This window comes from Sinocyclocheilus rhinocerous, unplaced genomic scaffold, assembly GCF_001515625.1.
Source record: "Sinocyclocheilus rhinocerous isolate Xijiao unplaced genomic scaffold, SAMN03320098_v1.1 scaffold475, whole genome shotgun sequence".
NCBI lineage: Eukaryota > Metazoa > Chordata > Actinopteri > Cypriniformes > Cyprinidae > Sinocyclocheilus > Sinocyclocheilus rhinocerous.
Genome location: NW_015646677.1, coordinates 496,793 through 513,683, shown reverse-complemented (window position 1 = coordinate 513,683; position 16,891 = coordinate 496,793). Strand labels below are relative to the sequence as shown.

Below are 16,891 nucleotides of genomic sequence, written 5' to 3'. Positions count from 1 at the left end.
GATGATGATGATGATGATGATGATGAACAAATGATCAAAACCCAGTGGATCAGACTCATGAATTCTTCCAAATGTGTGCGTTTGTCACGGGTCAATAGCGCCATCTGCAGGCCACGAATATAATAGTTTCCTGGCATTATAATAAGATTATATAAATAGGCTAGATTTGCAAGCTTTTTTCGTTTTTCATATCAGATGTTTGATTCTCAGGTTTATGACACTTTCTGATGTAAAAATTACTTTTATAAGAAGTTGTTTGAATAATGAATATGTACAACTGGATGTTTTTGAAATAAAATTTAAAAAATGTATTTGTTACTAGGGAAAATTCTGCGAAATAAATACAATAAAGGTGTATCTTTCAGGTGATTCATGATTATATAGATAGCTAGCAAGCTAGCTACCTAGATTAAACTAAATAAAAATCACACTAAACAAATCTCAAAACGTACATTGCCTAATATTGTAAATAAATGCAATATACGTAACGTACTACATCGTTCTGGTGATTAATGATAGATAGATAGATAGATAGATAGATAGATTAAACGAAATAAAAATGACAATAAAAGGTTCTAAAAGTTTACACTGTCTGAAGGGTTACAGTAACATGAAATAAACATAAAGTTAACTTGCATACAAGCGGCGTTTATTAAACGGGTTTAAGCTAAACATTGGAGGTGTGTTATGTATTCATTTTAGGGGTATATTTACGTGTTATATGTATTTATCTAGGTTTGCGATTTTATCGGTTTTTTATCCTCACGTATTTTTGAGGTGGATAATATTTTTTTGATCAGGCACGTTTGGGGACGCCAAATTCAGGGGTCCTAATATTGAAAACTATCAAGCGCCGTCATTTACAGATCAAACTTATGAATATTAACACAAGCACATGAGGTAAGACTGACATTTCATTCAAAACACAACAGTGTTCAAATGACTGACGGAAAATCTCTTTGTTTCTACCATTTCCGTCTGTTTGCGGCATAAACGTGTTGATATTTGACCTATGTGCGGCCTCAAACAGCTAACGGCTAATGCTAATTCGCAAACACTCAGTTAAAACATCAAATCGCTTCATAAAAATGATCGCACTTCTGTTATATATGAACTGCATATTATAAAGTTAAATTATACTGAGATGACAGTGACAGACAGTATTTGTCTGGTTTATTTGGCCGGCTTTCGTTAATGCAGCGGTTGCTGATTGTTTTTATTTGGTCGATGTGTTTGTTCCTTGTTTTTTTGTTTGTTACTGAGAGTCTTTATTAGGTCAGAGAACGGCATACAAAGTAGGATACGTGTGTGAATGTGGTTTGAGCCTGCGAACGGAACCGGAATGCGGCTGAATTTGAGCCTGCAGCTGTATGTAGATCAGACATCAGAGTCTAGTGTTAATGAAGCACACACCTGAAGCTGATCACCTGAGCGTGATTGACAGGTGTGTTTCAGGAGCGGCACGTGCTGAGACCACCTGACCTGGACTACCGCAGTATTTCTGCATTACATGTATGAAATAAACAAATCAAATAACCACGGCATGGCCAAACTGTGGGGTATACAACCAGAGCAGACTGAGATGATATATCCCATAATGCAGTAGTACCGTACAAGTACAGATTATCCAGAGTGACTGACATTTTTAATGAATTTGATCTGATAATAGTTTTTCAAATTTGATTAAATGTGCAAAACTTAAAAACAAAATAAAATGAATACAGCATAAATTTAAAATATAGTTAAAAATTTGATTAAAAGTGGAAAATCTTGTTAAAAAATAAGTATTCTGTATATGGTACATTGTTCAATGCTAAATTTGATTAAAATTTGACTGCAAAATATAAAAAACAGTATGCTCTTACAAATGTTTTTAAAAAAAGTATGCCGTATACAGTAGCAAAGTTTGTTAAAAATGCAAAATATTTTTAAGAACAGTATGCCATGTGCAAAAATTTATTACAAGTGCAAAATATTTTTTTAAAAATGTATACAGTGTAATATTTTTAAATGTAAAATTTTGATTAAAAGTGCAACTTAAGAAAAATAAAAATGTTTTAAGAAACAGTATGCTGTATACACAACAATGTTTTTTAATGAAAATTGTTTTATATTTTATTATTTACAGTATAATTTTTCAGTGCCAAATTGTTTTCAAAAACGTTAAAAAAAAGTATTCCATGTGCAAAATTTGATAAAAAAAAGTGATTTTTTAAAAGTGTGTCATATGCAACATTTGATTACAAGTGCAAAATATATATTTTTAAATGCTGTATAGAGTATAATATTTTAAATGCAAAATTTAGTTTAAAAATGCAGAAAAATGTAAAAACAGCATGCTGTGTACAGTATACTGTATTTAATAAAAAAAATTTTTTAAATGTGTGCCATATGCAAAATTTCATAAAATATTTTTGTATACAGTATATTTTTCAATGCAAAATTTGATTAAAAATGCAAAATAATTTTAAAAAACGTATACAGTGAAAAACGTATACAAAACACAGCCCTTGACTTTCTATGTTTGTATTTATTAACAGATACGGTTTTATTGTTCTGTTTTGTTTTGCAGTAGCAGTATGCCTGCTGAACGTAAGAAGTCCGTCAACATGGAGGAGAGAGAGACGGGCTCCTTCAGCAACAAGGACAGAGACGCAGACAGACAGGCCGCCGCGTCCCGCGACAAGAGCAAAGACGAGACCAAGATGAGCGCGAAGAAGGACGGAGGCAAGACGGCGGAAGATAAGAAGAGACGGGCTGAGGAGGACAAGAGGAAGAGGGAGGAGAAGGAGAGGAAGAAGAAAGAGGAGGAGAAGCAGAGGGCAGAGGAGGAGCAGAAGAAGAAAGAGGAGGAGAAAAAATTTTTTAAATGTGTGCCATATGCAAAATTTCATAAAATATTTTTGTATACAGTATATTTTTCAATGCAAAATTTGATTAAAAATGCAAAATAATTTTAAAAAACGTATACAGTGAAAAACGTATACAAAACACAGCCCTTGACTTTCTATGTTTGTATTTATTAACAGATACGGTTTTATTGTTCTGTTTTGTTTTGCAGTAGCAGTATGCCTGCTGAACGTAAGAAGTCCGTCAACATGGAGGAGAGAGAGACGGGCTCCTTCAGCAACAAGGACAGAGACGCAGACAGACAGGCCGCCGCGTCCCGCGACAAGAGCAAAGACGAGACCAAGATGAGCGCGAAGAAGGACGGAGGCAAGACGGCGGAAGATAAGAAGAGACGGGCTGAGGAGGACAAGAGGAAGAGGGAGGAGAAGGAGAGGAAGAAGAAAGAGGAGGAGAAGCAGAGGGCAGAGGAGGAGCAGAAGAAGAAAGAGGAGGAGGAGAAGAGACAGCAGGAGGAGCAGGAGAAGAAGCTCCTGGAGGAGGAAGCCAAACGACAGAAAGAGGAAGAGGCTGCACAGCTCAAGTAAGAGGGCTGGACAATGTAGCACAAATTTCTCTGTATTTTTTCCAAAACACTAAAGGAACATTTAAGGTCATATTTATTTCAAATCAAATTTACCAATATAAAAATAAGAAATATAAAATATGACTAAATATAAATATAAAAAATTTAAGCTTCCTACAGAAAGTTGTGATTGTTGCAACAAGAAACCAAGTTCTTTGAAAAATATAATTTTCAATACAGCATTCTGATTAAAGCTCCACGTTTTATATGTTGTTATATTAAAAAAATGTTGTTTATATATTTTTATGTGTTTTTTTTAAACCAGTCCAAATTGTTACTTTTAAAAATTAATTTGAACTAATATAAATTTTTTTTAAATGCAATTCATCTAGTTCCAGGAATAAAATAGGAAAATATAAAAATAAAAACGAATTTAATCAAAATGCGCGGTTTTGCTTTGCATGGTTATTATAGTTAACTAAAACTAAAGCCATAATAAACATTTTATTACTTGAAATAAAATAAAGATTAACTGAAATGAAATAAAATATTTAAAAACTTCAAATTCATCTAGTTCCAAGAAAATTGCATTTTCTTTTAATTTTCCTTGATGTACTAAAATAACAAAAACTACAAAATGAAATAAAAAATATTAAAACTAAATGGACATATTGATAAAACCAAAAAACTGATAAAAATGACAAAAACACAAACAATTTTGAAACTTAAAAAAAAAATTCAAATAAAAGCAGAAATTTTTTAACATTTATTTCAGTTATTAATAAAAATATAATAGCATCTCATTGCTACTAAAATGCTTTGTAATCACAGTTTGTTCTTCGTGTCTCATCAGGGAGAAAGAGGAGGCGGAACAGCTCCAGCAGGAGGCGTGGGAGCGTCACCACGGCAGAAAGGAGCTGCGCGTGAAGAACCAGCACGCGCCGGAGACGCGTCCCGAGGAGGCCTTCTTCAGCCGCCTGGACTCCAGCCTGAAGAAGAACACGGCGTTCGTCAAGAAGCTCCGCACGCTCACGGAGCAGCAGCGCGGCTCGCTGTCGCAGGACTTCGACTCGCTCAACCTCAGCAAGTACATCGGCGAAGCCGTGAGCTCCATGGTGGAGGCCAAGCTGAAGATCTCGGACGTGGGCTGCGCCGTGCATCTCTGCTCCCTCTTCCACCAGCGCTACACTGATTTCGCACCGCATCTCCTCGCCGCCTGGAAGAGACACTTCGAGGCCAGGAAGGAGGAGAAGTCGCCCAACGTGAGCAAACTGCGGACCGACCTGCGCTTCATCGCCGAGCTCACCATCGTGGGTCTGTTCACGGATAAAGAAGGGCTGTCGCTCATCTACGAGCAGCTGAAGAACATCATCGGCTCCGACCGAGAGACGCACACTCACGTTTCCGTCATCATCAGCTTCTGCAAGCACTGCGGAGACGATATCGCCGGGCTGGTGCCGCGGAAAGTCAAGAACGCGGTGGAGAAGTTCGGCTCATCCTTCCCTCCCTGTCAGATCATTAATGCGGAGAAACAGCAGCCTTTCCAGAACCTGCTGAGAGAATATTTCACCTCTCTCACCAAACACCTGAAGAAAGACCACCGAGAGCTGCAGAACATCGAGAGACAGAACAGGTCAGTCTGTATATAGACCCTTTTCACATTTCAAGGTTCGCAGAAGCAGAAGTCTTCCATTTACACAATGTTAATAACTGTGGAATTGTGTCTGTAAAAAGGGTCTGTTAGGGGTGGGAATTGTTTGCAATCTCACGATTCGATTTGATTTGATTATTGACGCCACAGAACTACCTTCTAGAGGCCATAATTTCTGGAAGTTTTTGTTCTGCATCTTTCATAGCGTTTAATGTGAGTCTCTAAGCATGTGTGCATCTTCTTTTATGTCAATTTCATATATTTAATTAATGAATTCAGTAAGAATAATATGACACAATCTGACTGTAAAATATATTTAAAAAGTAATAAAAAAAAAAAAGAAAAACGTATTTCAGCTAGTTGACAAGGCAGCATTTATCTTTTTTTTTTTGATTATATATGAAAATAACAAAAAATGAAATAAAGAATAAAAACGTAGAAATGTTAAAAAACAATAATAAAATTGACAAAAGCACCCAAGAAAGTTACTAAAACTTTAACTAAACTGAAAATTGAAAAATAAAAACTACTTCAAAATTTTAATTAGAAACTATAATAAAATAAAACTAATAAAAATGACCAAAACTTTCCAATTAAACTGACAGCAGAAAATATGAAAATAAAATCTAATTAAAAATATTAATAAAAGTATAATAAAATTAAACTAATAAAAATATTGAAAACACTCAACAAAATGATTAAAACTTTAACTAAAATGAAAACAGAAAATATAAAAATAAATCTAATTCAAAATATTAATAAAAAGTATAATAAAATAACACTGATATTTACACAGGCTGTTTAAGTAAACTCATAACTGGCATAAATGCATTTACTTAAATGAATCCCTATCTAATCCATTTACTTAAATCTTAATGAGTGAGTCATTGAATCATTAACTCAATGATTCGTTCAGTCCAGCTGATCCCTTCAGAAAGTCACTCCTCTTTTTGAGGAGTTATTCACTCAAGCGATTCATTCAAAAATGCAGATTCAGAAACAGTGCTGTGTGTTGCTCTGAGATGTGCTTCTGCTTCAGCTTTGGAATTATTTTCATTGACTGCATTTGAATAGTAATGGTAATGTTTTGTGTCTCTGTGCAGGCGTATCCTGCACTCTAAAGGAGAGCTCAGCGAGGACAGACATAAGCAGTACGAGGAGTTCGCCACCTCCTATCAGAAGCTGCTGGCGAACACGCAAACGCTGGCTGATCTGCTGGACGAGAACATGCCTGAACTTCCTCTGGACAAAACCGTCCAGGAAGGTGCGACAGTCGGCACGACTTCATCTGTTGAGAGTTTGTCTTGGCATGCGCATGATTTGTTGTAGGGCTCAGCTGAAAAACGAAATTCGAATTTTGTACTTAAATATTATCAAAATTTGATTTATATTCAAATTTAAAATGCATAATTTCAGTTAGGGTGAAGAAAAGCTTTTGGCTTCTCTTCTGAGGCCACAAGATGGCGCATCGAGCAAAATATTACTAATGCACGTTTATTCAAAGCATAAGATAACATGACTATCTGTGAAAAAAGTGCATAATGTTTAAAATAATGTTTATAAACCGATTATAATTAATTAAGTTGCTTCATCAACTATAAACAAAACAGCATCATGTATGTATGCATAGTTTAATACAAAGGGCGATATATGTTAAATTGCATGAATTTTACATGGCTTTCTAAACATGCGGCTCTTTTGTGTGAGACGCGAGTGCAACAGTAATAGATGTCCGTCTAGAAAATGCGCGAAATATGTTTTCTGTGTGAACGGCTTGGTTTCAGTTTTGACTAAAACAAGATCTTCTCTGCATTGATGTTCTCTTTTTCCGCAATATTTTTCATGAACAACGCAGCAGCGCCGCATCTAGTGGCTTCAACTGGACAGGCTAACAAAAACATTAAAATGCAACGAAACTTATATCGTCATTGCATCTCGTGCATCACTGATAAGGCTTCCTGATGCACACCTAAAATTCGAATGCAACGTTTTTGCATTCGAATGTGGATTTTTATTTTAAATTCGACGAATATTCGAAATTCGAAAAAAAATTTGTCAGCCCTAATTTGTTGTTGATTTGTGTGGCAGAACACGGTCCTGGCATCGATATCTTTACGCCGGGGAAACCGGGAGAGTACGATCTGGACGGAGGGATCTGGGAGGACGAGGACGCGCGTAACTTCTACGAGAACATGGTGGATCTGAAGGCGTTTGTACCTGCTATCCTCTTCAAGGACAACGAGAAGAGCAGCCAAACCAGCAAAGGTACTGAATGCTTTCACTATTACTTATATACTGTCATAGTATTTATTAATATTTAGAATTAGCTTACATTTTTCCTTTTTAGTAATTGTTAGTAATTTACTTTTTAATAGTTATTGCCCCCCCATTTAGCATTTATTTAATTTCAGTTGTAGTAATGTTAGTACCAGTGTTGTTTTAGTATCATTGAGTTATAGATTATAGTTTTTATTAATATTATAAATCAGTTTTTATTCATACATTTTCTGTTTTACATTTACATTTAAATTTTATTTAGTCATTTTTACTAATTTTATATTATTATCGTTTTTTATATTTTGAATTAGTGTTTATTTTTACATTTTCTGTTTTTATTTTCATTCTAGTAAAATTAGCATTTATTTTGTTGGGTGGTTTCGTCATTTTTAGTAGTTTGTTTATATAGTTTTTTTGAAGTATGTGAAGCATTATGTGGTCTTTGTTGTTTGTGTGCAGAAGCACGAGAGGGAAACAGCACTGAGGAGTTGGAGATGGAGTTGGAAGCGCTGGACATCACTGATGAGCCGATAGATCTGGACGCAGCCGACGAGACTGAAAGTGAAGAACTGGCCAAAAAGTTACTGGATGAGCAAGGTAAACTTGCTTTCTCAATGAAACACACTGATCAATGCACCTCCAAAACCTCCAGAGGGCACTGAAGGGGAAGTGCAGGATCTTTCCAGCAGCCCGACTTTATCTGTATTTTGCTTTTTTCCCCCTGTAATTCTTTATATGTGCAGAATCATTATCATAAGTCAGTGTTTGAATTGTCATGTCATTTGTGTGTGTGTGTGTGTGTGTGTGTGTGTGTGTAAATGTCAGTAAAGCTGTTGTTTGTGATGTCTGACAGTCAGTGGTGTGTTTTGTGTGTGTGTGTGTGTGTGTGTGTGTGTGTACAGAGCAGGAGGATGAGGAGGCCAGCACCGGCTCTCATCTCAAACTCATCGTGGATGCTTTCATCCAGCAGCTCCCAAACTGCATCAACAGAGACCTGATTGACAAGGTAATGAGTTAAAACACACAAAACACACACACACACACACACAACAGGTTTGTTTTTGTGAATTGTGGGGACATCCCATAGGCGTAATGGTTTTTATACTGTACAAACTGTATGTGCTATTGCCCTACACCTAAACCTACCCCTTACAGGAAACTTTGTGCATTTTTACTTTCTCAAAAAAAACTCACTCTGTATGATTTATAAGCCTTTTGAAATATGGGAACATGGGGTAATGTCTTCATAAATCACCTTCTCCTTGTAATACCTTCATACCCATGTCATTAACAAATTTGTGTCACAAAAACGCACACACACACACACACACTTCAACTTAAAACTTCTTCAAATGTAATTTTTATTCTAATTTTTTCATTGAATACTTTTATTTTATTTCATATTTAGATTTTAAGTTTTTATTTTTGTATGTTTTTTAAAGCTTTACATTAAATACTTTTATTTTGTTTATTTTTTCAGATTTCATTTTAGTTTTAATAATTTTATTGTGTTTTTATCATTTTATTAGGTTATTAATATTTCTATTTATCTTTAATTTTTTATTTTTTTCAGTTCTATTATTAAGTTTAGGTTTTTCATTGAACATATTTTTTGTTAATGTTTTCATTTTATTTTAGTCATTTTGTTATGCTTTTATCATTATGATTGTTGAAAATACTTTTTAAAATGTATATTCAATTTATATTATTTTTATATTATTTCAATTACCTAAAACCTTTTTTTTTTTTTCTTCTCACATTGGGCTGATGGGTTGTTATGCCTGTTTTGTGTTCAAACGTGTTCCTGTGTGTTTTCAGGCTGCTATGGACTTCTGTATGAACATGAACACCAAGTCCAATCGCAGGAAGTTGGTTCGAGCTCTTTTCACGGTGCCCAGACAGAGGTGTGTGTGTGTGTGTTTACAGCATCTGTAGATGTGAACACTAGATGGAGCCAGGGCTCTTGAGTTTTCAGTCATTTGATCTCATCAGGTGTTCATTCAGATGGGTTAAATGGCTGTGCATTAATAATTTGACGTCTGTGTGTGTCAGACTGGATCTGTTGCCGTTCTACGCTCGTCTGGTGGCCACTCTACACCCGTGTATGTCTGACGTGGCTGAAGACCTCTGCTCAATGCTCAAAGGAGATTTCAGATTTCATGTGAGTGTGTTTCTCATTAGCTAAAGGCTATCAAATGAGGTATTTTAGTACCAAAACAAGCTATTTTAGAATCAGGATGCCCTAAAATGCTGTCTCGGTCTGCAAGTCACCAGAAACCAGTTTCACACAAATAACACATGAAAGTGAGTGTGTGTGTGTGTGTGTGTTTCTTACAGATCAGAAAGAAGGACCAAATCAACATTGAGACCAAGAATAAGACAGTGAGGTTCATCGGGGAGTTGGCCAAGTTCAAGATGTTTTCCAAAACGGACGCGCTGCACTGCCTCAAGGTGAGCTGATGACACCTACAGTGTGTACTAACTAGGGATGTCAGCAGTAGTGCTTGACTATGAATAAAACATCTAATGATAGCAGTCTCTGTTAATTTGATTTGTTTTTATTTCATATGTACTATAAATTAAAGAGGGAGTTCAATACAGTGTAACTATTTTATTTTTAATAACTATTACAAATAATTTTTTGTCATTGAAAATATAAATATTAGATGAAAAACTTAAACTTTAAAAGCTATAAAGCAAAATTAGAAATGTTAATGCAATTAATAAGGGACCTAACTGAAAACTGAACAAACTAACCAGCATTTTTATAGTTACCTATAACTAAAACTCAAACCATAAGAAAAACTTTTGTTGCTTGAAATACAATTCAAATATTAAAAAATTATATATGTATTCTTATTTCTTATTTTAACTTGAAATACTGAAATAGCAAAAAAATTCTATAGACATAAAAACTATCTAGAAAAAAATAATAAAAATGACTTAAAAGAAATTAAAATAAAGATGCAAACAGAAAATATTCAAATGAAAATATATTCAAAATATTAACAAATATTACAGTATCTCAATGATACTAAAATTACATTGGAACGAACTGATAAAAAATAAATATGTTTAACTTGAAGTACTAAAATAACAAACTAAAACTGAATTTAAAAAAACTGAATTTAAAACTGAAATGACAAAAAACACAACAAAATTACTAAAACTTTAACTAAAATTAAAATTGTAACAAAATATAAAAATACCCTAAATATTAATAAAAACTATAATAGTGTCTCAATGATGCTAAAATTACACTGGAACTAACTGATACATAAAATAATTTTAAATTGAAGTGCTAAAAGTACTAGGACTAAAACTGAAATAAAAAGATATTAAACATATTTAAAAAAAACTAATAAAATGAAAAATATACATAAAATTAATACAACTTTTTTAACTAAAAATTTAAATGAACTGAAAATATAAAAAACTTTATATTATAAATTTGTAATGTAATAATAGCATATTAGTAATACTAAAATAACACCGGTTCAGTAGCATTTTAGCTTTGCTGTGATATTAAAGTTCATGTGCTGATAACATTGACTGCTGAAACTTTTGTGTCATCATATCCTCAATACAGACATTTATTCCAGCATCTCTAACGCTCTGTGTGTGTTTGTGTTTGTGTGTGTGTGTGTGTGTGTGTTTGTGCAGATGCTGCTGTCTGATTTCTCTCACCATCATATTGAGATGGCCTGCACACTGCTGGAGACGTGTGGACGCTTTCTCTTCCGCTCCCCGGAATCTCACCTGCGCACGAGCGTCTTACTGGTCCGTCTTCACACAAACAGACACACAAGCATGCAAACCTGCAGCCGCCCTCTTCATGCTGTTGATCGTGTGTGTGTTCACAGGAGCAAATGATGCGTAAGAAGCAGGCTCAGCATCTGGATGTGCGTTACGTGACGATGGTGGAGAACGCCTATTACTACTGCAACCCGCCGCCGATGGAGAAGACGGTGCGCAGGAAGAGGCCGCCGCTGCAGGAGTACATCCGCAAACTCCTCTACAAAGACCTGTCCAAGGTCACCACTGAGAAGGTGCGTCACGTATGCGGTGGACGCAGGGGTACCGCATTTATTTTGTGGCCCACATCATGCTAAATATGAACATATATTTATTCATTTGTGGCCAAAAGAAGCGTGAACATTAGGCAGTGTGATTGTAATTTTGCGTCAATTTAGTCACTCCTGACATTTAGCAGTGTGTATGTGGTCATTGTCCTATTAGTAGCTTGAAAATAAAACTTAAAACTGTGAATGAAAATAAAACTTAAAGTTATTAAAATTGTGAATGAGTTATATAAAGAAAGCAACCTTTATAATCACTGAAGCTGTCAAACACTTCAGTTCAGCGCTGTATAAATACAGTATATGTATATATGTAATTTTTTTTAGAAAATACATAAATATACAATTATATTAATAATATATAAAATTATTATATTTTGTAAAGTTGTAATACTAGTCTACATATTATATAAACTAATTTTACATATACAATTTAAATCATATTACAATATATAAAATATAAAAATACTGCAATAACTAATATATTATGAAAAATTATTGTAAATACTTTAAAAACACATTAAAAGCATGAATATATTATAAAAAAATCTTAAAATGTACATTTTATTATATATTATTATAAAAGTATCTATTGTTTAATAATAGTGTGTGTGTGTGTTATACTTTTATATATAGTAAAAGAATAAATGCATATATAGTAGAAAATACCTTAAAAAAGCAAAATATAAAATTGTATGTATCTTATTATTATATAGTATTATTAAAGTATCTATTATTTAATAATTGTGTGTGTGTGTGTGTGTGTGTGTGTGTAGTAAAGTATAAATACAATGAAAAATTATAATATATAACATAACAACAATATATATATATATACAGTGGGTACGGAAAGTATTCAGACCCCCTTAAATTTTTCACTCTTTGTTATATTGCAGCCATTTGCTAAAATCATTTAAGTTAATTTTTTTTCCTCATTAATGTACACACAGCACCCCATATTGACAGAAAAACACAGAATTGTTGACATTTTTGCAGATTTATCAAAAAAGAAAAACTGAAATATCACATGGTCCTAAATATTCAGACCCTTTGCTCAGTATTTAGCAGAAGCACCCTTTTGATCTAATACAACCATGAGTCTTTTTGGGAAAGATGCAACAAGTTTTTCACAACTGGATTTGGGGATCCTCTGCCATTACTCCTTGCAGATCCTCTCCAGTTCTGTCAGGTTGGAAGGTATACGTTGGTGGACAGCCATTTTTAGGTCTCTCCAGAGATGCTCAATTGGGTTTAAGTCAGGGCTCTGGCTGGGCCATTCAAGAACAGTCACAGAGTTGTTGTGAAGCCACTCCTTCGTTATTTTAGCTGTGTGCTTAGGGTCATTGTCTTGTTGGAAGGTAAACCTTCAGCCCAGTCTGAGGTCCTGAGCACTCTGGAGAAGGTTTTCATCCAGGATATCCCTGTACTTGGCCGCATTCATCTTTCCCTCGAATGCAACCAATATATATATATATTTATTTATTATTATTTATTTATTTATAAAATGCACATCATTTAAATTAATTAATGTTTGTATTATATTTATTTTAGGCTGTTCCCAATCTACAAAGACACAAAAAAACAAGCAGAATGCTGGAGGAGTGCATTGAGCTTTTACTTGTGTGTAAAATCAGTTTTGTTGTCTGTAGGTGTTGAGGCAGATGAGGAAGCTGTCCTGGCACGACCCTGATGTGAAGAGTTACCTGATCTGCTGTATGATCAACATCTGGAACGTCAAGTACAACAGCATCCACTGCGTGGCCAATCTGCTGGCAGGACTGGTGGCGTATCAGGAGGACGTGGGCATTCATGTGGTGGACGGCCTGCTGGAGGACATCCGCCTCGGCATGGAGGTCTGTGTGTGTGTGTGTGAGTTTGTGTGATGTAAATGTATCTACACTACCAGTCAAAAGTTTTTAAATATTTAAATTTTTTAATGTTTTAAGTCTCTTCTGCTCACTAAGCCTGCATTTATTTGATCAAATACAGTAGAAAAAAGCTAAACAAATACAGTACAAATAGTGAAATATTTTTACAATTTAAAATAGCTGTTTTCTATGTGAACATATATTAAAATGTAATTGATTGCTGTGATAAAAGCTGAATTTTCAGCATCATTACTCCAGTCTTCAGTGTCACATGATCTTCAGAAATCATTCTAATATGCTGATTTGCTGCTCAGGAAACATTTCTGATTATTATCAATGCTGAAAACAGTTGTGCTGCCCAATATTTTTTGAAAAAACTATGATACATGGATTATTCAGGATTGTTTGGATTATTTGGATCTTTAGTTCAGTGTTGATTAAGTTTAGTACTAATATAGTAACTAATTCTATAGTAACTTCTAATTATAGTAACTAATTATGTGACATTAAAAAGAGAGGCGTTTAATTGCATTTGTCAGTGCACTTATAATAATAGAAAGCAAAATCATCAATGATGTTAACAACGTCATATAGATTCTAAGTCAGAATCAAAAAATAATTATCTAATGCTTGGATTAGAGATTTGTAGATGCTTTAGATGTTGATGTGTGTTTGGTTCTCAGGTGAACCAGCCCAAGTTTAACCAGCGGCGGATCAGCAGCGCTAAGTTCCTGGGTGAGCTGTATAACTACCGTATGGTGGAGTCTGCCGTCATCTTCCGCACGCTCTTCTCCTTCACCTCGTTCGGTGTGAACACAGACGGTTCCCCGAGCCCGCTGGACCCCCCCGAGCACCTGTTCCGCATCCGCTTGGTCTGCACCCTGCTGGACACCTGCGGACAGTACTTCGACCGCGGCTCCAGCAAGAAGAAGCTCGACTGCTTCCTCATTTACTTCCAGGTGAGCGTTTGCCTTTGGACCAGCCAATCACAGACGGATCGTGTGCGACGTCTCCTGTGATTGGTGGAAAAACCTGGGCTGTCAATAGAATAAAGTCATAAATGTTGGCATCATTCTGAGCTCATGGATGATATTTCAGAATTGAATTTCAGCGATAATTAAATTCCACCATACTAAAATATTATTTGACAGTAATATTGTAAAAATATGATAAAAACATATAAATATATTATAATACTAGATTGTATAAATGTGTTTTTGTAAAATATTTCATATTTTAAAAAATTATACCGTGACAGCAAATGACTTTTCTTCAATCTGAATTCTTTTTTTTTTTTTATAGATGATGTTTTTTTTTAATCCATCATTTACATTCACATTCCTATGAAGCAATGTCTGTATCATAACTTGCCTCCCAAAAATAATTATATTATATAATTATATTTGCGTAATGAAATTGAAGCCTATTTTTAGGTACATGTAATAATTTGTTTTGCATTGTGGCATTATTATTATGGCAATTAAACACATTAAGTAAATGCATTAACTCTTAATCACACAAATGTATCACTGTTAATCATATAGGGCTGGACAATAATTCAATATCAATATGTATCGCGATATAATTTTTTTCAATAACGGTGATATGATTTTTTAAATCATTTCCGATATTTCGATATACATTACCAGTTTCCCATACATTGATTTATTTGTGCCGTTTGACTTCGTTGAATAAACATGAGCACTGCACGTTTCAAAATCATAACACGGCGCGGGTGTTTTATATGAATGTATCTCTGAAGGGAATTGACTGTCTTCAGAAAAGTTTCGATGGCATTTTCATTTGATCTGATAAAGAAGCGTTCATGAGCGGAGCTGCTTTGATTACAGCCATTACTGGAGAAACCGCTAGTTCTATCACTCTAAAAGCGCCTCCTGCTGCCAGAGAATGAGTTTTCATTTTAAATAAGCCCGTCTCCAGCAACATTTCCAGTTTTTGTTGTTGTTCAATTTTTTAGTTTTCTGCAGCGACTCGGAGCACTTTTCATACCCTTTTTTTTTTGGCTGAAGCACATTTGTTTCAATCTATAAGAATAATCAGCCTACACTACCAGTCAAAAGTTTTTGAACAGTAAGATTTTTAAAGGTTTTTTTTTTTTTTAAGAATTCTCTTCTGCTCACCAAGGCTGCATTTATTTGATCCAAAGTACAGCAAAAACAGTAAAATGTTGAAATATTTTTACTATTTAAAATTGCTTTCTATTTGAATAGATTTTAAAATGTAATTTATTCCTGTGATCATACATAGGTAAATTTTCAGCATCATTACTCCAGTCTTCAGTGTCACATGATCCTTCAGAAATCAGTATAATATGCTGATTTGCTGATTATCAATATTTAAAACAGTTGAGTACATTTTTTTTTCAGGATTCTTTGATGAATAGAAAGATCCAAAGATCAGCATTTATCTGAAATAAAAAGCTTTTGTAACATTATACACTATTCCATTCAGTATAATTTTTATTATTTTTTTGGGAAAGAAATTATAGAAATTAATACTTTTATTTAGCAAGGATGCTTAAAATTGATCAAAAGTGATGATAAAGGCATTTATAATGTTACAAAAGATTTCTATTTCAGATAAATAGCGTTCATATCGATATCGGAATTATATCGTATCGACCGAAATTAAGAAATATATTGTGATATCAATTTTGGCCATATCGTTCAGCCCTATAATCATATATGATTTGGTGCTCAAATATGATCTATTATTGGTGCTCAGTTATTAACAATGGTTCTTATTATCAATGTTAAGGTTTTTGCTGCTTCATATTTTGTGGAAACCGTGATATATTTTATTTTTCAGGATTCTTTGATAAATGTAAAGTTCAAAAGAACAGCATTTATTTTAAATAATTTTTTTGCAACATTATAAATGTCTTTTGATCAATTCAATGCGTCCTTGATGAATGAAAGTATTCATTTCTCTTTTTTAACTCTTAATTTTTGAATGGTAGTGAATTATGGTTTCCACAAAAATATGAAGCAGCACAACTGTTTTCAACATTGATAATAATCAGAAATGTTTCTTGAGCAGCAAATCAGCATATCAGAATGATTTCTGAAGTATCATGTGACACTGAAGACTGGAGTAATGATGCTGAAAATTCAGCTTTGATCACAGAAATAAATTACTTTTTAACATATATTCACATAGAAAACAGTTATTTTAAGTAGTAATAATATTTCACAAATTTGACTGTTTTTACTGTAATTTTGAACAAATAAATGCAGCCTTAAAGAGCAGAAGAGACTTCTTTCATAAACATGAAAAAACTCGAATTATTCCAGGCTACAGATATGATGTTCAGTGCAGTGAAACGCTGTCTATTTGCGTGTGTTTTAGAGGTACGTCTGGTGGAAGAAGAGTCTGGATGTGTGGACTAAAGATCAGCCGTTCCCCATCGACATCGAGTACATGATCACAGACACGCTGGAGCTGCTGCGGCCCAAAATGAAGCTGTGCTCGTCTCTGGATGAGGCCTGTGCTCAAGTCACACAGCTGGAGAGAGAGTTCCTCGTCAAACTGGGTAAAACACTCGTCTGATACTGTGTGTGTGTGTGTGTGTGTGTGTTTGTGC

At 34.3% G+C, this 16,891-nt stretch overlaps 2 protein-coding genes across 2 annotated transcripts in view; both read left to right on the top strand.

Moving 5' to 3' along the window:
- Positions 1-816: 816 nt before the first annotated feature.
- LOC107707949 (regulator of nonsense transcripts 2-like) lies at positions 817-3,003 on the top strand. Its single transcript, XM_016512071.1, has 3 exons — positions 817-900; positions 2,573-2,833; positions 2,997-3,003. Exons 1-3 carry the CDS (start codon positions 896-898, stop codon positions 3,001-3,003), a joined length of 273 nt encoding a protein of 90 aa, XP_016367557.1. The 5' UTR covers positions 817-895.
- The window catches only part of upf2 (UPF2 regulator of nonsense mediated mRNA decay), a 36,823-nt gene continuing 22,933 nt past the window's right edge, over positions 3,002-16,891 (top strand). The window contains exons 1-14 of the mRNA XM_016512114.1: positions 3,002-3,430; positions 4,266-5,045; positions 6,167-6,327; positions 7,152-7,328; positions 7,800-7,937; positions 8,243-8,346; positions 9,159-9,244; positions 9,393-9,501; positions 9,678-9,791; positions 11,004-11,120; positions 11,204-11,389; positions 13,069-13,272; positions 13,971-14,246; positions 16,657-16,840. Coding sequence (XP_016367600.1) covers positions 3,069-3,430; positions 4,266-5,045; positions 6,167-6,327; positions 7,152-7,328; positions 7,800-7,937; positions 8,243-8,346; positions 9,159-9,244; positions 9,393-9,501; positions 9,678-9,791; positions 11,004-11,120; positions 11,204-11,389; positions 13,069-13,272; positions 13,971-14,246; positions 16,657-16,840 — 2,998 coding nt within the window. The 5' untranslated portion in view covers positions 3,002-3,068. The remainder of the gene's footprint in view (positions 3,431-4,265; positions 5,046-6,166; positions 6,328-7,151; positions 7,329-7,799; positions 7,938-8,242; positions 8,347-9,158; positions 9,245-9,392; positions 9,502-9,677; positions 9,792-11,003; positions 11,121-11,203; positions 11,390-13,068; positions 13,273-13,970; positions 14,247-16,656; positions 16,841-16,891) is intronic.